The sequence below is a fragment of the Hylobates moloch genome, unplaced genomic scaffold (assembly GCF_009828535.3).
Source record: "Hylobates moloch isolate HMO894 unplaced genomic scaffold, HMol_V3 SCAFFOLD_3, whole genome shotgun sequence".
NCBI classification, from domain to species: Eukaryota; Metazoa; Chordata; class Mammalia; order Primates; family Hylobatidae; genus Hylobates; species Hylobates moloch.
The window spans coordinates 156825424-156852922 of record NW_026652278.1 but is presented as its reverse complement, the minus strand read 5'-3'; the positions used below and the strand labels follow the sequence as shown (position 1 = coordinate 156852922).

The window sequence follows — 27499 nt, the reverse complement described above, 5'->3', positions numbered from 1 at the left end:
TCACTGATCTGCTTAAGTACATGGAGTCAACTCTTATTATTCATAGATATTTATGTATGAATTTGCTTAGTTGTTAAAATTTATTTGTAACTTCCAAAAAAAAAGTAGCTGTGCCAATTTACACTCATAATAACAGTATGCTAGAGTTCTATTGATCCTCTACAGTACAGCTGGCAAAACATGAGCAGACATGGGAGAACTATTTGCCGCCTTCTTTTTACAATTCCTTTCACCAATAAGGAGAATGCAATGGTGTTAGGTTTTCTTTCCTAGTGAGTGTTTCTATGTTCTAGTGGATGGATGGTTGAAAGCGTCATTGGTATTTTGTGGAGGCAGTCATCTTCATGGGGTGGAGATGAGCCACTCTCCACTCTTGCTTAGCATGGTGCTACCACAATGTGTGGCTAAGACACTCTTCCTTCACAGCAAAGAATGGGCTTTAAAAATGGTGACTAAAGGATGTATCTACAAAGCACCACATAAGAAATCATCAACTTTCTTTATACATAAATAATACATTAAGAAGAATCGTATTTTCTCAGGTTACTCTAGGCACAATCGGTGTCAATCGCTCTCAGGCTCCAGTGCTGTTGTCACAGAAATTTGATAATCGAGGAAGGAAGATGCCGCTTAATGCCTATGCACTGGATTTCTACAAACATGGTTCCTTGCTAGGATTAGTCCAGGATAACAGGTATGTTCTCTCTGTCTGTCTCTGTTTCTCTGTCCTCCCATCTCTGTCTCTAATGAATTAATTTAATGAATTTTAAGGAAGAAACCTCATTACAGTTTCAAGTGCAGGTTAAATCATACTAAACATACTAGATTTTTTTTTTAGAGACTAATGGCAAGAGAGAATAACAAATTTGGTATTATTTTTGTTTGTGGTTTTCCAGCAAAATCTTGGCACTTAGGCCAGTTCACATGACATAATGCTGTGCTCTAATGATATAAATATTTGCGTATGCTCATAGATATATTTTTATTTATTACTCTCCTGTTTATTCATTATTAGATATTTTAAAACTGAATAACAAATAATGGCATGCTCTCCAGTATTTGAGAAGAGTAGATGTAGGACTGAGTACATGACAATTGTTTTAGTTCTGTGGCAGGAAAAACATTTTCAAAAATAGTAGCCGGGGGTAAACACTCTTGGATTTATCCAGGATGAAGAAATTGACTTGGGCACTGAGCACATAGATATGGGGAGGGGCATTCTGTCACACCAAAGCAGGAAACCAATTTTGTTTTTTACATAAAATGTTGAGCAATCCTTATAGAATGAAGGTATTAAAATATCTGACACTCTTCAAAGATGTTGAGCACTGTTTTGAAAAAAAGTGACTCATTGTGAATAAAGCAGCTGTGACATTAGTAAATGATACATCTGGTTCTTCCCTTTTGAGTCTCTAGTTCCAATTTACCCTCCTGAGCTTTATTTTCCTATTTTGGTTATCTCCTGAGATGGCCAGCCTCCTGTTTTTATTGCTTATCTATGATTGTGAAATTTCAGCTCTTGAATTCATAATCACCATTGCCAACCTGTTACTGATAAATTCAGCATTTAAATATAAAATAGGATGTTCTTTAATGTTTTGTATTATTAATTTTCAAAATGTTGTTTTCTTTAGGATGAATGAAGGAGATGCTTATTATTTATTGAAGGATTTTGCACTCACCATTAAATCTATCAGGTGTGTTATATATTTAAATATTGATTTTAGATTTTTTAATAATTTATTTATAATTTGAAAAATGTTGAGCTGTTGCTATAAGCCAGGTACATGAAGGTGCCATAAGCTTCTTCTGTGCTGTGCATTTCAACTCCCCAAAGGCTCTGCAGAATGTCTCCTCAACACGTGTTGTATTATTTCTATAACAGAATTAATTCCAATGTCTAGTTGAGATGAAGTTTCATCCAGACTAGAGTCTCAGCCCCAGGCATCATGCACTGACAGGCAGCAATATTCGAAAGCTTCATTGACTCCTAGATCCTGGTATTCTCAATTGCCACAATCTATGTATGTCAAGGACATGGGACTTGATATTTCAGAGGGCTCCTTGGGGTTCCATCCAGTCTCTAGTTTATATTCACTTACATACTTTGAATTTTGCGTTTTCTCCAGGCTCTATCTGACTCTGATCTTTCATATTGGCCTCCTATTTTCACCTTTAACAAAACCTAGTGGGGTCCCAAGCAACACCTAACTTTATGTGGGTACCCCATTCTTAGGCTTCGTTGACCATCTACTGTTGCTTAGTTGCATGTCCATCTTTCTTTTTCTTTTCTTTTTTTTTTGAGGCAGAATTTTGCTCTTGTTGCCCAGGCTGGAGTGCAATGGTATGATCTCGGCTCACTGCAACCTCTACCTCCTCGGTTCAAGCAATTCTCCTGCCTCAATCTCCTGAGTAGCTGGGATTACAGGCATGTGTCACCATGCCCGCCCAGCTAATATTGTATTTTTAGTAGCGAGGGGGTTTCTCCATGTTGGTCAGGGTGGTCTCGAACTCCTGACCTCAGGTGATCCGTCTGCCTTGTCCTTCCAAAGTGCTGGGGTTACAGGCATGAGCCACCGTTCCCGGCCTAAATGTCCATCTTTCTAAAGCCTTCAATCTGCATGCAACTCAATACTTTATAGGTGTTGCTTTGTCCTGTCCCTTTTTATATATTTAATTTGCCACAAATCTCTCCATTATTAGGTTCTTGCTAATCAAGTCTCTTTTTATATCTTGGATCTGAGCAGAATTGGCCTGTTTGGACTTTTTATACAGAGAGTAAAACTTTTGGGAGCAGAAGGAAACTGCTTTGTCCACTTGAAATATCTCTAGATAGGGTATTCCTTGAGTGGCTCATAGTTACTCAAGTTTTTATCTCCAGAGCAGCCCAAGAAATTCCACAGACTTGGAAGCTGTCTCAAAAGCTTGGGCAAGGAAATCAATCAATCATTCACGCATTCATCCAAGAAGTATTGAAGCATTGTTGGTATGAGACACACTTCCTAAGCATTTGAGCTATAAAGGTTCATAATTTTTTTTTTTTTTTTTTTTTTTTTTTGAGACAGAGAGTCACGCTCTGTCACCCAGGCTGGAGTGGAGTGTTGCAATCTTGGCTCACTGCAGCGTCACCCCCCAGGTTCAAGCAATTCTCCTGCCTCACCCTCCCAAGTAGCTGGGACAACAGGTGTATACCACTATGCCTGGCTAATTTTTTTTTTTTTTTTTGGTATTTTAGTACAGATGGGGTTTCACCGTGCTGCCCAGGCTGGTCTCAAAATTCCTGAGCTCAGGCAATCCATCCACCTTGGCCTCCCAAAGTGCTAGGATTACAGGCAAGAACCACTGCGCCTGGCCAAAGCATCATTAAATTGATATACCTGCTTTAAAAAAATTCTTACATGTGTAGTGAAAGAAGCTGACTTATAGACCTTACAAACACGGTCAGAGCTATGATGGCAGATAAGGGAATGACTAATGCTACTTGCATTCAAAGAAAGAATCTCAAATGAAGTAATTTTTTGACTAAGCCTTAAATTATGGGGAAGAAGAAATAGTATTTTCAAAGTACAGAAATGAGAAAGGGCCTGATGTGTCAGGGATAGACTCCAAGCTCACTATGTCGACATGGAGAATATGGGCATTTGACAGAGATGGGGGAAGATGCTGGGTTGTTGTAAGAGACTTTAAATGGAATTTGGATCTATATCAGGAAAGTCTTTATGTTAACTTTAAGAAGTTTGGGCTTCATCTTTTGAGCAATGTGTAGACAGTGCATAAGCATGAGGGGAGCATGAGCATGTGGATTATATATGTGGCAGAAATGGGTAGGTGCAAAGGCTGTAACAGTCATGCAGGTGAAAATGAGTGAAGGTCTGAATTAAGGGAATTGAAATACGATGCAGAAGAGTGATCAGAAAAATATTTACGAGGTAAAATTCAAGAAATTGGTAAAAAAATTTGTACAGTTGGTAAAGATGACCAAAGTTCCTATTTTTGTTAAGGATGTATAGGAAACAAGGATGAGCATGACATTTGGGGATGAGAATGAAAAATAGTGAGCTAGAATTTATACACATCACATTATATCTGGGAGATATCAATCAGGAAGAAATGTTCAGTAGTCACAATGATACGTCTGTAACTCAGAAGGAAATTTGGTGTTGTAGAGACAGAACTGATCAGTTTTTGTGGTAGGTCAGTGATGACACTAGAAAATAACTGGAACTCTAGTGGAAACAAGGTAGGGGCAAATAATAAAAGGCTGATAAGATGTCAGATCATGATAGTTTTCAGCCCTTGATCAGTCCAGCTGTACTGTTCATTCTTGGATTTCTTCTCTCCCTTTTTGTTACCTGTACATTAGTTTCTTAATGCTGTTGCAACAAATTACCACAAACCTAGTGGCTTAAACCAACACGAATTTATTATTTTACAATTCTGGAGGTCAGAAGTCCAAAATGTGTCTTCCTGGGCTCAATCCAGTTGTCAGCAGGGCTGCATTTCTTTGTAAAGGCTCTTAAGGGACAATCTACTTTTATTGCCTTTTCCAACTTTTAGAGGCTGCTGGCATTCCTTGGCTTGTGGCTCCCTTTCATCTCCAAAGCCAGCAATGGTTCGTAGACTCTCACACTGCATCATTCCGACTCTCTCCTGCCTCACTCTTCCACTTACAGAGACCTTTGAGATTACACTGAACCTGCCCGGATAATCCAGGATTATTTTCCTATCTCGAGGTCAGCTGATTAGCAACTTTAATTCGCTCTGCAGCCATAATTCATTCCCCTTTGCCATGTAACCTGACCTATTCATCGGTTTCTGGGGAATATATGATGTGGACATCTTTGGAGGGCCATTATTCTGCTTACCGTATCTTGTTGTCCTTATCTTTTTACACATTTAGGTACAGAAAGCAATATTATCCTCTTTGTAGATGTAGCCACCTCTGGATTTCAGTATACACTGGACACAGTAGCATAAATAACACAAAATGACTCCACAAGAGATACGTAGAGGAAAGAAAAGGAATTTGCGTTGCACGTTTGAAGGGAGAAGGGATCAAGTTATGTGGAATTTGATGGCTTTTCAGACTCTCTTGGTAATATTCATGGAGAAGAATTGCATGGGGTTGTTTTGTTTTCTTAAATTTTTTATACAAGATTTTTAAGGAGAAATATGTTTCTTATCATTATTCCTCATATTTTGCTAACATAATTTCATCATCTGATGAGATTTACTTCCTTCTGCCTACCCAAGGAAAGCCTTTCTTATAATATTCAATCTCACTAAAATGGATCCTGTATTTTTTCCCCATTTCCAGTGTTTCCTTGCGTGAGCTATGTGAAAATGAAGACGACAACGTTGTCTTAGCCTTTGAACAACTGAGTACAACTTTTTGGGAAAAGTTAAACAAAGTCTAAAAACAAAGTCTATGCGAACCACTTAAAAATAATTCCATAGTAGTTTTTCAGGTCACATTTTTGATTCTCATGCTTCTTGCTAGAAATACATTATGATGAAGTGGAAAAAGCAAACACTTTGGAATCAAACAGAGTTACAATCAAACCTGCCATGTTCTATCACGAATACTCACAAATTATTTAGTATACTTGAATCTTGGTTTCTTTTTATAACTCAGTAATAATGGTTACATCTCAGGTAGTTTGAGGATTGACTAAAAAAATGCGAGAATGTTGTATGTGACTGAATAACAATTTTTACTCTGTGAAGCCAAAGTAAATATAATATTATCAGTAATTTTATCCCCAGTGTCAATATTTATAAAATGTTTATTAAGGCTAGAAAAATGAATACAATATCTTGAAGGTGAAATATATTCTCTTCAATTAGCATAAATATGATTTACATAAGTTAGCTATACAGCTATTGAGATAGTACTTTCTAGTAAACTTAAACTACTTTTTAAACATACATTTTGTGATGATTTAACAAAAATGTAGAGAATGATTTGCTTTATTGTAATTGTATATAAGTGACTGGAAAACCACAAAGAAATAAAGTGGGTTCGATCTGTTTACCATTGGTCTCATTGTGTTAAATATATGCATCTATCAATCCTCTGGCACAATCTATTCATCATATATATTGTAATTTATATATAATAATCTTCCCCCTTTACCCTTAGCCTCAGGTCACAGGTCTAGAATCTATTTTAGATCCTAAACTAAAACATAAAATTTTTTTCCTCAGAGCAAAAAGTCTGCTGTCTCCTGCCACCTAGATGTCTTACTGAAAGAGGATCTTTTGTATTCTGTTATTTATAAATAGATTACATTGGCTTAGAATAAAACCTGTTTTTCATTTTGTCTGGAGATAGAAGAATATTCTGATTTCTGGGACTAACCCATCATTTAATGTGCCATATTATAGGTCTCTACCTTCTTTGGGCTAGTCTCATTTTCATTACTTAAAATCAGCACTGCAAGAACTCTGGACACCAAGACACTTAGAAACTAAAGTGTTTTCTTTTTTGGGTTGATAGGCTATTAATTACTGCCTCAATTTCAGAACTTGCTATTAGTCTATTCAGGGATTCGACTTCTTCCTGGTTTAGTCTTGGGAGGGTGTATGTGTCCAGGAATTTATCAAATTCTTCTATATTTTCTAGTTTATTTGCATAGAGGTGTTTATAGTATTCTCTAATGGCAGTTTGTATTTCTGTGGGATCGGTGGTGATATTCCCTTTATCATCTTTATTGTATCTATTTGATTCTTCTCTCTTTCCTTCTTTATTAGTAGTCTGGCTAGTGATCTATCTATTTTGTTAATCTTTTCAAGAATTTTGAGACAGAGTCTTGCTGTGTCACCCAGGCTGGAGTGCAGTGGTGCGATCTTGGCTCACTGCAAGCTCTGCCTCCTGGGTTCACACCATTCTCCTTCCTCAGCCTCCCGAGTAGCTGGGACTGTAGGCACCCACCACCACGCCCAGCTAATTTTTTTGTATTTTCAGTAGAGACGGGGTTTCACCATGTTAGCCAGGATGGTCCCAATCTCCTGACCTCGTGATCCACCGTCCTCAGCCTCCCAAAGTCCTGGGATTACAGGCGTGAGCCACTGTGCCCAGCCAATTCATTGACTTTTTGAAGGGTTTTTCATGTCTCTATCTCTTTCAGTTCTACTCTGTCTGATCTTAGTTATTTCTTGTCTTTGGCTAGTTTTTCAATTTATTTGCTCTTGCTTCTCTAGTTTTTTAATTGTGATGTTAGGGTGTCAACTTTAGACCTTTCCCACTTTCTGATGTAGGAATTTAGTACTATAAATTTTCCTGTAAATACTGCTTTAGCTCTGTCCCAGAGATTCTGGTACGTTGTGTCTTTGTTCTCATTGGTTTCAAAGAACTTATTTACTTTGGCCTTAATTTTGTTATTTATCCAGTGGTCATTCAGGAGCAGGTTGTTCAGTTTCCATGTAGTTGTGTGGTTTTAAGTGAGTTTCTTAATCCTGAGTTGTAATTTGATTGCACTATGGTCTGAGAGACTGTTTGTTATGATTTCCATTCCTTAACATTTGCTGTGGAGTGTTTTACTTCCAACTACGTGGTTAATTTTAGAATAAGTGCTATGTGGTGCTGAGAAGAATGTATATTCTGTTGATTTGGGTGGGACAGTTCTGTAGATATCTATTAGGTCCACTTGTTCCAGAGCTGAATTCAAGTCCTGAATATCCTTGTTAATTTTCTGTCTCATTGATCTGTCTAATATTGACAGTGGGGTGTTAAAGTCTCCCACTATTATTGTATGGGAGTCTAAGTCTCTTTGTGGGTCTTTGAGAACTTTCTTTATGAATCTGGGTGCTCCTGTATTGAATGCATATATATTTAGGGTAGTTAATTCTTCTTGTTCTTCATATAGAACCAAAAAAGAGCTCCTATATCCAAGACAATCCTAAGCAAAACAACAAAAAACAAACAAACAAAAAAACAGAGCTGGAGGCATCATACTACCTGACTTCAAACTAAACTACCAGGCTACAGTAACCAAAACAGCATGGTACTGGTACCAAAACAGATATATAGAACAAAGGAACAGAACAGAGGCCTCAGAAATAACACCACACATCTACAACTACCTGACCTTTGACAAACCTGACAAAAATAAGCAATGGGGAAAGGATTCCCTATTTAATAAATGGTGCTGGGAAAACTGGCTAGCTGTCTGCAGAAAACTGAAACTGGACCCCTTCCTTACACCTTATACAAAAATTAAGATGGATTAAAGACTTAAATGTAAGACCTAAAACCATAAAAACCCTAGAAGAAAACCTACGCAGTATCACTCAGGACATAAGCATGGGCAAAGACTTCATGACTAAAACACCAAAAGCAATTGCAACCAAAGCCAAAATTGACATGTCTAATATCAAGAATCTACAAGGAACTTAAACAAATTTACAAGAAAAAAACAACCCCATCAAAAAGTGGGCAAAGGATATGAACTGATACTTCTCAAAAGAAGACATTTATATGGCCAAGAATCATATGAAAAAAACCTCATCATCACTTGTCATTAGAGAAATGCGAATCAAAACCACAATGAGATGCCATTTCATACCAGTTAGAATGGTGATCATTAAAATGTCAGGAAACAGCAGATGCTGGAGAGGATGTGGAGAAAAAGGAATGCTTTCAGACTGTTGGTGGGAGTGTAAATTAGTTCAACCATTGTGGAAGACAGTGTGGCAATTCTTCAAGGATCTAGAACCAGAAATACCATTTGGCCCAGCAATTCCATTACTGGGTATACACCCAAAAGATTATAAATCATTCTACTATAAAGACACATGCACACAAGTTTATTGCAGCACTATTCGCAATAGCAAAGACTTGGAACCAACCCAAATGCCAATAATGATAGACCGGATAAAGAAAATGTGGCCTATATACATCATGAAATACTATACAGCCATAAAAAAGGATGAGTTCATGTCCTTTGCAGGGATATGAATGAAGCTGGAAACCATCATTCTCAGCAAACTATCACAGGAACAGAGAACCAAACACTGCATGTTCTCACTCATAATTGGGAGTTGAACAATGAGAACACATGGACACAGGGATGGGAACGTCACACACCAGGGCCTGTCAGGGGGTAGGGGGCAAGGTGAGGGAGAGCATTAGGAGAAATACTTAATGTAGATGACGGGTTGATGGATGCAGCAAACCACCATGACACATATATACCTATGTAACAAACCTGGACATTCTGCACATGTATCACAGAACTTAAAGTATAATAATAAAAAAAGAGACTAAAGTGTTTTTCTACTACCTGTTAATCTGTACTCAAAACAATGGTTCACAATGTTAATATATTGTCGTGATGCTTTCCTCCATTTGTAGTTTCATGAGTCTGATTGAGACATGAAGATTTTTTTTCTCATATTACTGAGCGAATCTGACTTCCTCATTTTTAGGAGGAAAGTGAGATATTTTTTACAATCCAGAATCTTCTTAAAAGAGAGGAGTTATACCTAACCACCTTGAGGTGGGTTCAATGGGCAGCTTTCTTTTTGATGTTTAGCAACAACTTTAAGGAGTAACCTGCAACAATTTATGAAGAATGAGTTTACATAGGAACTCTAAAAGCATTTTATGTTTTATTTGTGGTAATAAAATGTAATTTTTGTTTTTGAGAAACATATGCAGAGTCCTTGGTGAGATTTGATGGAGAAAAATTATGGTGGCCACAATTCACTCCCATCCTTTTCCCAAGAGGGGAAAAAAATCATATTGTCATTGGTCCTTTACAAGGTGTCCTGCAATAGCCAATTATTAAATTATTTATTTTGAGAAATTTGTAGATAGATGTAGTTACAAGAAATAATACACAAGAGATCTTGTATACCCTTTGCCAAGTTTCTCAAATGGTGACAGCTTGCATAATTATAATGTAATATAATATCAGAACCAGGAAATTAACACTAAATGATCTAATATTTAATAGTGCAGTTTTAGATACACTCATTTATGTGAATTTAGTTCTATGCAATTTTATTGCATGCATACGTTTGTATATCCATCACCACAGTCAAGATACAGAAGAGTGCTGTCACCATAAGGATGCTTCTCTTTGCCCTTTTAACCACATTCACCTCCCTCTCACTCTCTTCCATACAACCCTTCTGTCTTCCTCGTCTGACACCATCCCCTTTTTTAACCTCTGTCAACCACTAGCTGTACTCTATTTCTGTAATTTTGTTATTTCAAGACCTATATAAATGGAGGCCAGGCGTGGTAGTGCATTTCTGTAGTCCCAGCACTTGGAGAGGCCAAGGTGGGCAGATCACCTGAGGTCAGCAGTTTGAGACCAGCCTGGCAAACATGGTGAAACGCCATCTGTACAAAAAATACAATAAATTAGCCAGGGATGGTGGCTCATGCCTGTAATCCCAGCTACTCAGGAGGCTGAGGTGGGAGAATCGCTTGAACCCAGGAGGTGCAGGTTGCAGTGGGCTAAGATCATGCCACGGCACTCCAGCCTGGGTGACAGAGCGAGACTTCATCTCAAAACAAAACAGCAACAACAGCAAAAACCTATATAAATGGAATCAAATCATGCAATATGTAACCTTTTGAGATATGCTTTTCTCACTTAGCATAATTTCCTTAAGACCGTCCAAACCACTGCGTATATCAATAGTTTATTTCCTCTTTATTAATGAATAGCATTCCATGGTATGGATGTACCATAGTTTGTTCACCTATCAACCCATTAAAGGACACTTAACTTGTTTCTAGTTTTAGGTTATGCTATAAATATTCATGTTCCTTCTGTTTGTTATTCTCCTATTTCTCCTTTCTTGTATTCCTGTGAATTACCTGAACATTTTTAGGCATACTTCTTGATTTATTTATATCGTTTTTGAGTATATCACTATATGTGGTATTCTTAGTGGTTGCTCTAGGTGTTGCAATGTACGTGTCTTTGTTTTCTGTTGCTATAACAGAATATTACAGAATGGATAATTTGTAAAGAACAGAAGTTTATTTGGCTCCTGGTTTTGGAGGCTGAGAAGTCCAAGGGCATGTGTTGGCATCTTGTGAGGGCCTTCTTGCTGCTTTCTAATGTGGCAGAGAGCATCATACAGTGAGAGAGCATGAGTATGTTAGCTTAGTTCTCTTTTTATCTGGAGGCTGGAGTGCAGTGGTGTGATCTCAGTTTACTGCAGCCTCTGCCTCCAGGTTCAAGCAATTCTTGTGCCTCAGCCTCCTGAGTAGCTGGGATTACAGGCGTGTGACACCACATCCAGCTATTGTTTGTATTTTTAGTAGAGACGAGTTTTGCCATGTTGGCCAGGCTGGTCTCGAACCCCTGACCCCAAGTGATCCACCCTCCTCAGCCTCTCAAATTATCTTTTTATCTTCTTATCATCATCAGTTCCACCATAGGGATCTCACTCAGATGATCTTACCTGATCCTAATTATCTCCCAAAGGCTCCATCTCCAAATATCATCAACATATGAATCTGGGAACTAAGTTTCCAAAACATGAAATTTGGGGGACATGTGGAAACCATAGCAATACACATGTAACTTATCACAGTATACTGGTATCAAAGTTTTTATCACTTTATTTTTATTTAGATTTTTTTACCCTCCACACATTTAAAATATAATTTCCTTAAATATTTCCTCCAAATACATCGAGCACTACTTTAGATAATGTTAAAAATTCTGCTTCACTTATCAAATATGATTTGAAAAGCTCATGAGAAGAATATCCTATTATATTTAACTGTATTTCTTTTCCCTTCTGGTTTCCTTCTTTCCTTTCTGAAGTCCCACGCTTTCTTTTGTATTCATTTTCTTTCTGTTGAGAGAACTTCCTTTATCCACTCATTAAGAATAGGTTTGCTGGTGATAAATTCTCTTCACTTTTTCCTCATGGGACAATGTTTTTATTTCCTCTTTATTCCTAAAGAATATTTTCACTGGATGTAAAACTTATGATTGAAGTTCCTCTGGCCTTTATGGCTTCAGATTGGCAATTCTTTATTAGTTATGTGTTACTTTGCTCTGTCTGCTTTGAAGATTTTTTTTTTTTTCTGACAGATTTCAGAAGTTTAAGATGTTTCTTGCATTGCTTTCTTCCAAGTCTTACTCGGGGATCACTTAGCATCTTCAATCTGCAGTTGTCTGTCTTTTGTTAAATTTGGGACTTTTCAGCCATTAATTCTTTGAATACCCTTTCAGATTCATCCTTTTTTCCCTATCCTTCTTTGCCTCCAATGATATGTTAGCTCTTCGGTTTTGTCCTGCAAGTTCCTAAAACTCTGTTTATTTCTTTCTTCAGTCACTTTCTCCCTGTTATTCAGATGGGGTAAATTTTATTGACCTATCCTCAGGTCTACTGATTTTGTTCTATGTCATCTTCCCTCTACTAGTAAAGCCATGCAAACGTATTTGAGGAATGATTTTTGCTATTGTATTATATTTTTCCATTGAATAATTTCCACTTGGTTCTCTTTATAACTTCTATTTCTTTTCACAGATTTTTCCATGTTTCCATTTGTTTCCAGAGAATATGCGTTTGCTTGTTGAAACAGTATAATGATAGGTGCTTTTAAAGTTCTTTTCAAATAATCCTAACATCAGATTGATCTTGGTATTGGCATCAGTTGATTGTCTTTTCTTATTCAAGTTTTAATTATCCTGATTATTGGTATAATGAGTAATTTTTATTGTATCTTGAACATTTTGGGTATTATATGATGAAACACTGAATCATATTTAATATGCTGTTTGAACAGGTCATCTCCTTGGTGAGGTGTAGCCTCACCAGCTTGAGAGCCAGGCAGGTATTAGTTTCCTGCTAGGTCTTGCTGTTATCACTATGACAAATGGAGCATAGGCTTATACTGCCTCAATGCAGATAGTGGTGGTGTTGAAGTTTAGCTTCTCCCATACTTCCTCTGAAACATTTCTGGTGTTAGTGGGAGAGTGAATTCCCCTGCCTTGTTGCCTTTTAGTGGGGGTGTATACTTGACTCACTACTGGGCCTTGCTGACAACCTGGGAGAATGAAAACAGAGGCGTGGTTCACATTGCTTTGTTGTTTCAGGGTGGGGATGGAAGCTCAACAGCCTTCTTGGCCCTGCTCCCACCAGGAATATGTATGGAGGAAGAGCTGATTAGTCCTGCTTTGCTCCTCCTCATTCTTCCTTATTGATGTTGATTGTGAGTGGAAGCTCAGCATTCCACTGCGGACCATCCCAACCCTGGTACACACTGTGAAGCAGGTTCACTGAGCACTGGTTTACCAACTTGTCTTAGTCTGATGAGAAAGAACACACTCATGCACAGCAAACTACATGAGGCAGATTTATTACTCACAGATAGGCAGCAAGTTACAACAGAAGCCTCTGATTCATTGCAAACTAGTGCCCCAAGGCTCAGGAAAGCTGGCGAGGCAGATGAAGTCTCAACTATTGGGGCCTTACTTGCACCACAGCTGAGGGACCTTAGAAAGCAGCCTGGTTTGTTTTTTATACCCCATAGCAACAGGAGTCACTGGGATAAAGAATTTCAACGCACAGCCTATTCTGGGGAAGACTAAAACAGAGCCTGGATTATTCCAGCCAATTCTCCCTTATCTCAGAATATTGCATTCACAGCACATTCCATAGTTATTCTTGAGGACAACTGCAAGCAAGAAAGGGAGGAGAACTGGGTCACTTCAGGGACACATGGAGAATTGTCAGGGAGGAAGGTAAAAGGAGAGTACCAATGAGCCCCATTTCACACTACCTCATTCATTCTCACTGGTGGCAAGTCAGGGAGAGACTCAGATGGCCCTAATGCCACCAGGAGAGGGTAAAGCGCAGTGGTGATTAGCCCGACCTCTTAGTTCTTTGTCAATTCTCATTGCTGCCAGGTAAGGGTAGAGGCTCCGTTTGCTGCTGGACTCTGCTGACATTATCCTGGTGAGGGAATCTGAGCAACACCTGCTTCTTTTAGGCAGGGCATGGAATAATAGCTCCCTGCTCAGCCCTGCCAACACCAACAGGCAAGGGAATGAGAGTGCCACTGTCTGCTTCTGTGGGGCAGGGGCACAGGCAGTGGATTAGCTTCTCACTCTTCTCTGCTGAAACTGCAGTGGAGGAGAGTTGCTGTATTTTTTTCTATTGGGGTTTGGAAGGAGTAGGATGGATGTTTTAGTTCATTTTGTGCTGCCGTAACAGAATGCCACAGATTGGGTAATTTATAAACAATGTAAGTTTATTTGGTTTGTGATTCTGGAAGTTGAGATGTCCAAGATCAAGGGAACAGAATGGTGAAGAACTACTTGCTGCATCATAAGATGGCAGAAGGCATCATGTGGGCGAGAGACAGTGCACATGAGAGAGTAAGAGACTGAACTTGAAGCTTCAAGCCCTTTTATAATTGGCATTCATCCATTCATGAGGGTGGAGCCATTGTGACCTAAACACCTTCCATTAGGCCCTGCCTCTCAACACTGTTTCATTGGAGATTAAGTTTCCAGTTAAGTTTTGGAGGCAACATATTCAAAGCATAGCAACGGATATTGCCAAAAAGGCTTTCTACATTAGACCACTCTTTGTTCAGGTCCTTTGGCTGGGGGAAAATAGGCTTTTCTTGGACTATTTTTATCTGTGCCAGTTGGCAGTTCTAGGTCATGGACTTCTGTAGCACCATGGCCAGGATATGTGGGAGTCAATAAGGAAACCCAGGAAACATATTGCCATGTTGTTCCTTGACTTGAGGTCATTAGGTAGTTCGCTTTCTTCTTCTCATGTTTCAGAGTCTTCTTACACTTACTTTTGTATTGTGTCCAAGGTTTTTGAGTTTTAAGAAAGAAGACCTTTTTTGAGTTGTAAGAAAAAAGTCCTGGAAGAAATGAGGTTGCTCCATCTTGCCCAGAAATGGAAGTTTTCATTAATGAGATTTTTATCAAAAGAAAGGAAGGTCTGAACATGTTGGGGGATGTTTGATACTACAGTTTTTGCATGAATCAGTAACTGGGTCAAGGGAAGCTTTACCTCTTCAACTTGGAATTCTGATCTTTATAGGAATTTTTGCTACTGCAAGAAATCTTATATAAGTGAGCAAGACTTCCATAACCAGAGAATATACTCAAAGCTAGTCCCTGCTCCTCTCAATATCCCTTTGTGATCCTGTTTATATCTTCTTGTGCAATAAAGACCCACATTATCATCTTTATATCATAAGCAGTTGAAGTCCCTACTAGGTTGAGTGCATATGAAAAAAATTTGTGTCTTACCAATGCATTTGATTAAATCCATATTAGCTCTTATTATTTATGTGGGTGTACCAATCTGAAACCAAATCTAATTTCCCAGTAATAAATGGATTAATAATGCTTGCACTGCACATCGTTGTGACTCTGAAGTTGAAAGCTTTTATCATAGCCGATGCAGCTGAACAATATCCTAGAAACCAGAAAATGTAGACCCTTTTACTACAGTGCCTGGCTTTCTTGATACAACTCTACATAGATGTTTAATTCTCTGAGAAAGAATCATACCCCAACCCTGGCTGATTTTATGCAGGTTGGGTCTGCAGTTCAATAACACCAAGGCTGAAATATTAGGTTGGTGCAAAAGTAATTGCAGTTTTTGCACATATATAACATAATTTTATGTCTTATTAAAGTCACTGACAGAATAGGATAAGGATCAGGTAATTATATAAAAACTGTTGGGAGTGGGGAGGAAAAAAGCCACACAAAGGTTTGGAGAAAGAAATTTTCAGGCAGGCCAGGTGCAGTGGCTCATGCCTATAATTCTGGAATTTTGGGAGGCCAAGGCGGATGGATTGCTTGAGCTCAGGAGTTCAAAATCAGCCATGAAAACATGGCAAGACCCCATCTCTACCAAAAATACAAAAACAGCCAGGTGTGGTGGCATATGCCTGTGGTCCCAGCTACTCAGGAGGCTGAGGTAGGAGGATCGCTGGATCCTGGGATGTTGAGGCTTCAGTGAGCCATGATTGTGCCATTGCACTCCAGCCTGGGTGACAGAGTGACACACTGTCTCAAAAAAAAAAAAAAAAAAAGGAAGAAATTACAAAAAAAAAATTTCAGGCAGAGAAACAGCAGTGCAAAAAGGCCTGATGGGAGAATAAAGTTGTGTTTAAGATATACTGAGAAGGGTAGTGTGACTGTGAAGTAAATAAGGAAAGTGGTAAGAGATCAGAGTGGAATAGAAGAAGGGGGCCTTATGGGCTATAGATCTGAAGAATACAGTGGAACATTTTGGCCAAGACATGGTCAAGACATGCTGTGATTTGCATTTCCAAATGATGTTCTTTTACTTTGTGAGAAACAGACTGGAGGAGGCAAGGAGAGAAGGAGGCTATGACACATGACCCAAGTGTGTGGCTTGGATTAAATTAGCTACAGTAGAAAGGGAGAGAAGGTGTAAACTCAAGTAGGCTTACATTGTTGATGGATTATATAATGAATATGACATTATGAGAAAAATGAAGGATGATCTAGGTTTTTGCTTATTGATAGCAGGTTACAAATTGGGTTATAAATTGGATTATAAATCTTGTAAGGTCTTGAAAAATCAATCCAACATGGCTGTAGACAGTACACTTGCTGAGGCATAGGAAATGAAAAGTTATTATACTCATAGGTTCTAGAGGGGAGGAATGGCCACCATTCAGTCTCAATCAAGTAGGTGGGGAGCAGAGAGAGGGAGAGGACTCCTGGGCAAGTGTCTTTATTGGGGATCAGGGATGAGGGGATTTCATTGGTGTGTTTGAATGTCAGTAGGTGACAATGAGTGGAGGAAAAGAAGTGTGCCTGGATGCCTGGGCAGGGTGTTCACAGCCTGTTTGTGGGATGTTGAAGCATTTGGAAAATATGAAGTTTAAAAAATGTACAATACAGACAAGTATTTTAGCAGACATCTATTAGCACATATTCATGTTCTTTTCTGGTACATGACTCTTATGGCCCCCATTATTTTTCCACCTTGGCTTATTCAGTTACTTTGTAGATCCAGCCCTTCCCCTGTCTAGCAAAGAAAGACCCTCCATTAGAGCCTCCAGAAGGGAACACAGCCCTGTCAGCCACTTAATTCTAGCATGTGAGGTCCATTTTAGACATCTGACTTTGAACAGTGATATTACCACTAATTTAATAGTAACTTATTAATAGCAGCAATAGAAAATTTACTATAGTCACAAGGCTGACATTTGTATTTCCATTCATCTATCACCTGTGTCATTTTCCAATTAAACCATGTAAGAATAAAAAGGGTATTATATATTATTAACTTCCTAAAACATCATCATTACTATATTTATAGTTTGGGGATAAGTTGCAGGGTAAAATACAAAAGTGAGGCAATATCTCATGATATAAAGGAGTTGTGGTCATCTCACAGCACTAGAAAAGGGGAATCTCAGGGGAGACATTTAGTATACATCTCAATCTGGGCTTCAAGTATTTTCCTTTCCTTATATACCCATTACTTAATTTTATTCATTGATTTTAAATTTATATTCTATTTTTTGCATATATAACACAATATGTGTGTGTTTGTCTGTTCTCACACTGCTGTAAAGAACTACCAGAGACTGGGTAATTTATGAAAAAAAGAGATTTAATTGATTCAAATTTACTCAGGCTGTACAGAAAGTATGGCTGGGGAGGCCTCAGAAAACTTAATATTACAGTAGAAGGGTGAAGGGGAGCAAGAACATCTTCACATGGAGACAGGAGAGAGAGAGGGCAAAGGGGGACATGCTGCACACATTTAAGCAATCAGATCTTGTGAGAACTCTTTATTATGAGAACAGAAAGGGGGAAATCCGCCCCATGATCCAATCATCTCCCACCAGGTCCCTCTCCTAACACTGAGAATTACAATATGACATGAGATTGAGGTGGGGAAATAGAGCCAAATCATATTCTTCTGCCCTGTTCCCTTCCAAATCTCATGTCCTTCTCACATTTCAAAACATAATCATGCCTTCCCAATAGTCCCACAAAGTCTTAACTCATTCCAGCATTAACTCAAAAGTTCTAGTCCAAAGTCTCACCTGAGACAAACAAGTCCCTTCCATCTATGAGCCTGCTATCAAAAACAAGTTAGTTACTTTCAAGATACAATGGGAGTACAGGCATTGGATAAATCCTTCCATTCCAAAAGGGAGAAATTGGCCAAAACAATGGGGCTACAGGGCCCATGCAAGTTTGAGACCTAACAAAGCAGTCATTAAATCTTAAAGCTCTAAAATAGTCTCCTTTGACTCCATGTCTCACATTCAGGACACACTGATGCAAGGGATGGATTTCCAAGTCCTTGTACAGCACTGCCTCTGTGGCCCTTCAGGGTACAGGTCCCACAGCTGCTTTTACAGCCTGGTGTTGAGTGCCTGCAGCTTTCCAGGCATGCGACACAAGTTGTTGCTGGATCTATCATTCTGGGATCTGGAAGATGGTAGCCCTTTGTTCACAGCACCATTAGGCAGTGCCCCAGTGAAGACTCTCTGTGGGGCTGCAACCCCTCTACACTGCTCAAGTAGAAGTTCTCCATGAGGGCTGCATCTCTGCAGTAGACTTCTGCCTAGACATCTGGGCATTTCCATACATCCTCTGAAATATAGGCAGAGGCTCCCAAAGCTCAACTCTTGCTTTTGTGCCCCTGCAGGCGCAAGCCTTGGAAGCTACCAAGGCTTGGGGCTTTTACCCTCAGAGGCAATGGCTCAAGCTGTACTTTGGCCCCTTTTAGCCACTCCTGGAGCTGGAGTAGCTGGGATGCAGGGTGCCATGTCCCAAGGCTGGACAGAACAGTGGGTCCCTGGGCCTGGCCCGTGAACCCATTTTTCCTCCTAGGCCTTCAGGACTGTGATGGGAGGGGCTGCCATGAAGGTCTCTGAAATGCCCTGGAGGCATTTTCTCCATTGTCTTGGCTGTTAACATTAGGCTTTTCTTTACTTGTGCAAATTTCTGCAGCCTTGAATTCCTCCCCAGAAATTTTTTTTTTCTTTTCTACCACATGGTTGGGCTGCAAACTTTCCAAACTTGTATGCTCTGCTTCCCTTTTAAATATATGTTCTCTAGTGTCAGGCCATTTCTTTGTTTATGCAAATTAGCATAGGCTCTTAGAAGCAGCCAGGCCACATCTTGAATGCTTTGCTGCTTAGAAATTTTTTTCTGCCAGATATCCTAAATCATCTCTCTCAAGCTTAAAGTTCCACAAATCCCTAGAGCAAGGGAACAATGCCCCCAGTCTCTTTGCTGAAGAATAGTAAGAGTGACCTTTATTCCAGTTCCCAATAAGTTTCTTATCTCCATCTGAAACCACCTCAGGCTGGACTTCATTGTCTATATCACTATCAGCATTTTGGTCACAACCATTCAATATATCTGTAGGACATTCCAAACTTTCCCACATCTTCCTATCTTCATCTGAGTGCTCTAAACTATTCCCACCTCTGCCCGTTACCCAGTTCCAAAATCACTTCCACATTTTCAGGTATCTTTATAGCAATGCCCCACTTCTTTGGTACCAATTTTCTGTATTAGTCAGTTCTCACACTGCTGTAAAAAGTACGTGAGACTGGATAATTTATGAATAAAAGAGGTTTAATTGACTTACAGTTCTGCAGCCTGTACAGGAAGCATGGCTGGGGAGCCCTCACGAAACTTACAATCATGACACAAGAGTGAAGAGGAAGCAAGCACATCTTCTCATGGCAGCAGGAGAGAGAGTGAAGGGGGAAGTGTCACACACTTTTAAACAACCAGATCTTATGAGAACTCACTTACTATCACGAGCACAGCAGGGGGAAATCTGCCCACATGATCCAATCACCTACCACCAGGCCCCTCCCCCAACATTAAGAATTGCAATTCAACAGGAGATTCGGGTGGTAACACAGAGCCAAGCCATATCAATGTGTAAACAAATCTCTTTTGCAACAAGGTGCGACATAGACAAACACACAAATAGAATCAACTGAAAGTAAACAGGAGTGAAAAAAAGGATGTAAAGCCTAGAAAAAAGCTAGACATGAGGGAGTATTGCCAGGGACCCAGACGTGAGGGAGTATTGCCAGGGGACATTGGAAAGGGGGTGTGTGTGTGTTTGTGTGTGTGTGTTGGTGGATTATTAGCTATTTACTGTGTGACAATTCTTTCTTCACTGTAAAACATGAATTCAATAAATAAATTGCCACTAGTATTCCCAGAGAATGGTACTGTTAGGCATGGGCTGTTCCCTTCTTTCTGAGATGTTCTTGTATGTTACAAGAGATGAAATAAATAAAAACATAAGGTTGTCTGCAAAAGTTTTGTTTCTTATTGTCATAATGAATTTTTCATCCTTAAACTAATTTTCCACCTCTGGATACAATCTGTATCCATGTCCTATTGACATACTTTTTACAATGTATCTCCCACTTATTTTCTTTATTATTTCTACCACTGTGCATGTCCAAGCTCATGTTGTTGAACTATTATTATTTTGAAATATAGGAATATGCTACATAATGACATTATAGTCAACAATGGACCACACATATGAAGGTGGTCCCATAAGATTATAATGGAACTAAAAGATTCCTATTGCCCAATGTTTAGTATACTATGCTTTTTTTATGATTACTTTAGGGTGTACTCCTTCTACTTATCAAAAAAAAAAGGTAACTGTAAAACAGCCTCAGGCAGGTTCATCAGGAGCTATTCCAGAAGAAGGCATTGCTATCAAAGGAGGTGACAGCTCCATGTGTATTATTGCCCCTGAAACCTTCCAGTGGGACAAGATGTGAAGGAGAAAGACAGTGATATTGATGATCCTGACCCTGTGCAGGCCTAGGCTGATGTGTGTGTTTGTGTCTTAGTTTTTAATAAAAAAGCTTAAAAATTTAAAAAATAGAAAAAAGGTGAAGAATAATGATATAAAGAAAGAAAATATTTATATACAGCTGTACAACATGGGTGTGTGTTTTAAGTGTTATTACAAAAGTGTCAGAAATTTTAAATATTAAGAGTTTATAAAGTAAAAAAGTTACAGTAAACCAAGGTTAATTTAATAATGAAGGAATAAAAATTTTTTTATATAAATTTAGTGTAGCCCAAATGTACAGTGTTTATAAAGTTTACAGTGATGTACAGTAATGACCTAGACCTTCATATTCACTCACCACTCACTCATGAACTTACCAAGAACAACATACAGTGCTGCAAGCTCCATTCACGGTAAGTGCCCTATATAGGCGTACCATTAGTATGTTTAGATATGTTTAAATACATAAATAGCGTTGTGTTACAATTGCCTAAAGTACTGAGTACAGTAACACCCCTAAGTATGTTGGTAGCCTAGGAGGTTAGGCTATACCATATAGCCTAGGTATGTAGTAGACTAGGTTTATGTAAGTATACTCTATGATGTTTACACAAGGATGACACATTTCTTAAACGTATTCTGTTGCTAAGTAAGGCATAGTCATAGTTGTATTTAGTTTTGGCTTTATCAATCATTTTTCTTTTTTATGTGTTAATAAATGTTTAATCTTAATTATCTCCTTAATTTACTTTCTTAGAAAATAGTCTTCCTTTAACTTTTTTTCTTGGTTCTTTTAATTCCCTTAGCTAAGTTGGATGCTTAGCTCACTAATTTTCATTCTAACTTCTTTCTAATAAAAGTATTTAAGATATAAATTTTTCTAATCATAATTTTGGATGCATTCCATACATTTTAATAAATACTTTAAGGTTATTTCATTTTAAGTATTTTGACTAATTAACTCTTGCCTCTTTAGTTATTTAGAAGTAGTCTTATTAACTGCCAGACATAAGCCATTTTATTTTGATTTTCTTGTTTATCTTTCATTACTGATCATGTCGTCAGAGAATATAGTTCCTAAGACACTTATTCTTTGAATTTTGTAGAGTAGTTTTGTGACTTAATACATGGTTAGTCTTCATAAACATTTCTTATATGCATGAGAAGATTGTATATGTAGATTCTCAAATTATTACATGTACTAGCAATCAGAGAAAGGTTTCTAATTGCATTATTCAAATTTTCTGTTACCTTATTAATTTTTGATACTTAAGAAGTGAAGAAATATGAAGATGGTCATATCACAATGAAGTACTATTTCTTGCATCTCATTAAAACCTTGAGGGTAATTCATTGTGCTAATTCTGTACATAGCACTGTCCATGCAAGGGAGCTCTCCACCATGCTTTTATTTTTTACTGGACATCAGATTCCATTCAGCAGATAGTTTTTTAATACAAAGTGTTGGTTTGTACACTCATCAAGACTTTTGAGCTGATAGAGAATAATTTTTAGTGACTCTCAAGACTATTTAATCACCCCAAGATTTTCTCTACCTTGCTCTGATCTTTATCACATTTAAAAATCAAATTTGAAAAAAGAGGAGAAGAATAGAGAAAAAGGAGAGGAAGAGAAAGAAGGAGAATCAGGAGCAGGAGAAGTGACAAGAGAAAGAAACGTGACTGGGAGTCTAAGGGAGTGGCTGGGCTATGTCCTTGAAGTAGTTGGTAGCTGGAGCACTTGCCAGACTGTAGCTGTGTGTGCATATACTTTTAACCTTTGCCTTCAGTGTTCCAGACATATATTTTTCTAGGGGCTCTGACTTTAAAAATGGGAGTCTGTGATAAGCTACCAACTCTTCTTTTGTTTTCTAAAGCCGTGACAAAACACAAAGCTCTGTGAGGAAACAAAACCTAAAGTAGTGTGACAGCTGGTACAGAGAGGGTTCTGCCATCCGTTCAGTTCCAGGAATAAGTATAGCTCTGCCTGCCTCTCTAGAGCTTCTCAGAACACACCTGAGAACTCACTCCACACATCTTGTGATTACTGCCAGCTGTTGGACTGTGAAAGGGAAAATCACAGACCACAGGTAGAGGATGGTTTGGTGCCAGCATATAGATGAAATAGTGAGAAAAATGAATGTGTCATTTTGATATCAGGGTGATGCTGGCTTCATAGAGTGATTTAAGGAGTAACCCACACCCAGATGACTTCATAGTTGAATTTGATCAGAAATATAAAGAGCTGTTACTCTGTTATCAATTCTACTAAAATTATTCCAAAAAATAATTTTTTAGTTGGTAGGTTTTTTACTGATTCAATTTTGGAACTTTATATTGGTCTATTCAGGGTTTTTGTTTCTCCCTGATTCAATCTTGGGAGATTGTGCAGTTGGCCAAATAGGAATAGCTCCAATCTGCAGCTCCCAGCATGAGCAATGCAGAAGACAGGTGATTTTTGCATTTCCAACTGAGGTACTGGGTTCATCTTACTGGGGCTTGTCAGACAGTTGGTGCAGCCCATGGAGCAGCATGGGTCATCGCCTCAGCTGGGAAGCGCAAGGGGTCAGGAAATTCCCTTTCTTAGCAAAGGGAAGCCATGACAGATGGTACCTGGAAAATTGGGACACTCCCGGCCTAATACAGTGCTTTTCCAACAGCCTTAACAAATGGCACACCAGGAGATTATATCCCGTGCCTGGCTGAGAGGGTCCCATACCCACGAAGCCCCGCTCGCTGCTAGCACAGCAGTCTGAGATTGAACTGCAAGGTGGCAGCAAGGCTGGGGGAGGGCGTCTGCCATTGCTGAGACTTGAGTAGGTAAACAAAGCCACCAGGAAGCTTAAACTGGGTGGAGCCCACCACAGTTCAAGGAGGCCTTCCTGCCTCCATAGACTCCACCTCTGGGGGCAGGGCATAGCTGAACAAAAGGCAGCAGAAACTTCTGCAGGCTTAAAGGTCCCTGTCTGACAGCTTTGAAGAGAGGAGAGGTTCTCTCAGCATGGAGTTTGAGATCTGAGAACGGACAGTCTGCCTCCTCAAGTGGGTCTCTGAACCCAGAGTAGCATAACTGGGAGATACCTCCCAGTAGGGGCCAACTGACACCTCATACAGCCAGGTGCCCCTCTGAGATGAAGCTTCCAGAGGCAGGATCAGGCAGCAACATCTGCTGTTCTGCAATATTTGCTGTTCTGCAGCCTCCACTGGTGATACCCAGGCAAACAGCGTATGGAGTGGTCCTCCAGGAAACTCCTATAGACCTGCAGCTGAGGGTCCTGACTGTTAGAAGGAAAACTAACCAACAGAAAGGACATCCACACCAAAACCCCATCTGTATGTCACCATCATCAAAGACCAAAGGTAGATAAAACCACAAAGGTGGGGAGAAACCAGAGCAGAAAAGCTGAAAATTCTAAAAATCAGAGTGCCTATTCTCCTCCAAAGGAATGCAGCTCCTTGCCAGCAATGGAACAAAGCTGGATGGAGAATGACTTTGACGAGTTGAGAGAAGAAGGCTTCAGAGGACTGGTAATAACAAACTTCTCTGAGCTAAAGGAGGATGTTCGAACCCATCGCAAAGAAGCTAAAAACCTTGAAAAAAGATTAGACAAATCTTTTTTCTAGAATAAACAGTGTAGAGAAGACCTTAAATGACCTGGTGGAGCTGAAAACCATAGCACAAGGACTACGTGATGCATGCACAAGCTTTAGTAGCCGATTTGATCAAGTGGAAGAAAGGGTATCAGTGACTGAAGATCAAACTAATGAAATGAAGTGAGAAGAGAAGTTTAGAGAAAAAAAGAGTAAAAAGCCTCCAAGAAATATGGAACTATGTGAAAAGACCAAATCTACGCCTGATTGGTGTACCTGAAAGTGATGGGGAGGATGGAACCAAGTTGGAAAACACTCTTCAGGATATTATCCAGGAGAACTTCCCCAACCTAGCGAGGCAGGCCAACATTTAAATTCAGGAAATACAGAGAATGTCACAAATATACTCCTCGAGAAGAGCAACCCCAAGACACATAATTGTCAGATTCACCAAAGTTGAAATGAACGAAAAAACGTTAAGGGCAGCCAGAGAGAAAGGTCGGGTTATGCACAAAGGGAAGCCCATCAAACTAACAGCTGATCTCTTGGCAGAAACCCTACAAGCCAGAAAAGAGTGGGGGCCAATATTCAACATTCTTAAAGAAAAGAACTGTCAACTCAGAATTTCATATCCAGCCAAACTAAGCTTCATAAGTGAAGGAGAAATAAAATCCTTTACAGACAAACAAATGCTGAGAGATTCTGTCACTACCAGGCCTGCCTTACAAGAGCTCCTGAAGGAAGCACTAAACATGGAAAGGAACAACCAGTACCAGCCCCTGCAAAAACATGCCAAATTGTAAAGACCATCAGTGCTAGGAAGAAACTGCATCAACTAATGAGCAAAATAACCAGCTAACATCACAATGACAGGATCATATTCACACATAACAATATTAACCTTAAATGTAAATGGGCTAAATGCTCCAATTAAAAGACACAGACTGGCGAATTGGATAAAGAGTAAAGACCCATCAATGTGCTATATTCAGGAGACCCATCTCACGTGCAGAGACACACATAGGCTCAAAATAAAGGGGTGGAGGAATATCTACCAAGCAAATGGAAAACAAAAAAAAGCAGGGGTTGCAATCCTAGTCTCTGATAAAACAGACTTTAAACCAACAAAGATCAAAAGAGACAAAGAAGGCCATTACATAATGGTAGAGGGATCAATTCAACAAGAAGAGCTAACTATCCTAAATATATATGCACTGAATACAGGAGCACTCAGATTCGTAAAGCAAGTCCTTAGAGACCTACAAAGAGATGTAGACTCCCACACGATAATAATGGCAGACTTTAATACCCACTGTCAACATTAGACAGATCAATGAGACAGAAAGTTAACAAGGATTTCCAGGAATTGAACTCAGCTCTGCACCAAGCAGACCTAATAGACATCTACAGAACTCTCCACCCCAAATCAACAGAATATACATTCTTCTCAGCACCACATCACACTTATGCCAAAATTGACCACATAGTTGGAAGTAAAGCACTCCTCAGCAAACGTAGAAAAACGGAAATTATGCCAAACTGTCTCTCAGACCACAGTGCAATCAAACTACAACTCAGAATTAAGAAACTCACTCAAAACTGCTCAACTACATGGAAACTGAACAACCTGCTTCTGAGTGACTACTGGGTACATAATGAAGGCAGAAATAAAGATGTTCTTTGAAACCAGTGAGAGCAAAGACAACATACCAGAATCTCTGGGACACATTTAAAGCCATGTGTACAGGGAAATTTATAGCACTAAATGCCCACAAGAGAAAGCAGGAAAGATGTAAAATTGACACCCTAACATCACAATTGAAAGAAGTAGAAAAGCAAGAGCAAACACATTCAAAAGCTAGCAGAAGGCAAGAAATAACTAAGATCAGAGCAGAACTGAAGGAAATAGAGACACAAAAAAACCCTTCAAAAAATCAATGAATCCAGGAGCTGGTTTTTTGAAATGATCAACAAAATGATGGACTGCTAGCAAGACTAATAAAGAAGAAAAGAGAGAAGAATCAAATAGATGCAATAAAAAATGATAAAGGGGATATCACCACCGATCCCACAGAAATAGCAACTACCGTCAGAGAATACTATAAACACCTCTACGCAAATAAACCAGAAAATCTAGAAGAAGTGGATAAATTCCTGGGCACATACACCCTCCCAAGACTAAACCAGGAAGAAGTTGAATCCCTGAATAGACCAATAACAGGTTTTGAAATTGAGGCAATCATTAACAGCCTATCAACCAAAAAAAATCCAGGACCAGATGGATTCACAGCTGAATTCTACCAGAGGTACAAAGAGGAGCTGGTAGCATTCCTTCTGAAACTATTCCAACCAATAGAAAAAGAGGGAATCCTCCCTAATTCATTTTATGAGGCCAAAATCATCCTGATACCAAAGCCTGGCAGAAACACAAGAAAAAAAAAGACAATTTCAGACCAATATCCTTGATGAACATCAATGCAAAAATCCTCAATAAAATACTGGCAAACCAAATCCAGCAACACATCAAAAAGCTTATCCACCACGATCAAGTTGGCTTCATCCCTGGGATGCAAGGCTGGTTCAACATATGCAAATCAATAAATGTAATCCAGCATATCAACAGAACCAAAGACAAAAACCACATGATTATCTCAACAGATGCAGAAAAGGCCTTTGACAAAATTCAACAGCCCTTCTTGCTAAAAACTCTCAATAAACTACGTATTGATGGGATGTATCTTCAAATAAGAGCTATTTATGACAAACCCACAGCCAATATCATACTGAATGGGCAAAAACTGGAAGCATTCCCTTTGAAAACTGGCACAAGACAGGGATGCCCTCTCTCACCACTCCTATTCAACATAGTGTTGGAAGTTCTGGCCAAGGCAATCAGGCAGGAGGAAGAAATAAAGGGTATTCAATTAGGAAAAGTGGAAGTCAAATTGTCCCTGTTTGCAGATGACATGATTGTATATTTAGAAAACCCCATCGTCTCAGCCCAAAATCTCCTTAAGCTGATAAGCAACTTCAGCAAAGTCTCAGGATACGAAATCAATGTGCAAAAATCACAAGCATTCCTATACGCCAATAACAGACAAACAGAGAGC

At 39.1% G+C, this 27499-nt stretch overlaps 1 protein-coding gene across 1 annotated transcript in view; it reads left to right on the top strand.

Annotated features, from left to right (window-relative positions):
• Positions 1-5800, top strand: part of DDX60 (DExD/H-box helicase 60) — a 114061-nt gene extending 108261 nt beyond the window's left edge. The window contains exons 36-38 of the mRNA XM_032148879.2: positions 543-694; positions 1635-1697; positions 5318-5800. Of these exons, the coding sequence (XP_032004770.1) occupies positions 543-694; positions 1635-1697; positions 5318-5417 (315 nt within the window). The 3' untranslated portion in view covers positions 5418-5800. The remainder of the gene's footprint in view (positions 1-542; positions 695-1634; positions 1698-5317) is intronic.
• Positions 5801-27499: the final 21699 nt, after the last annotated feature.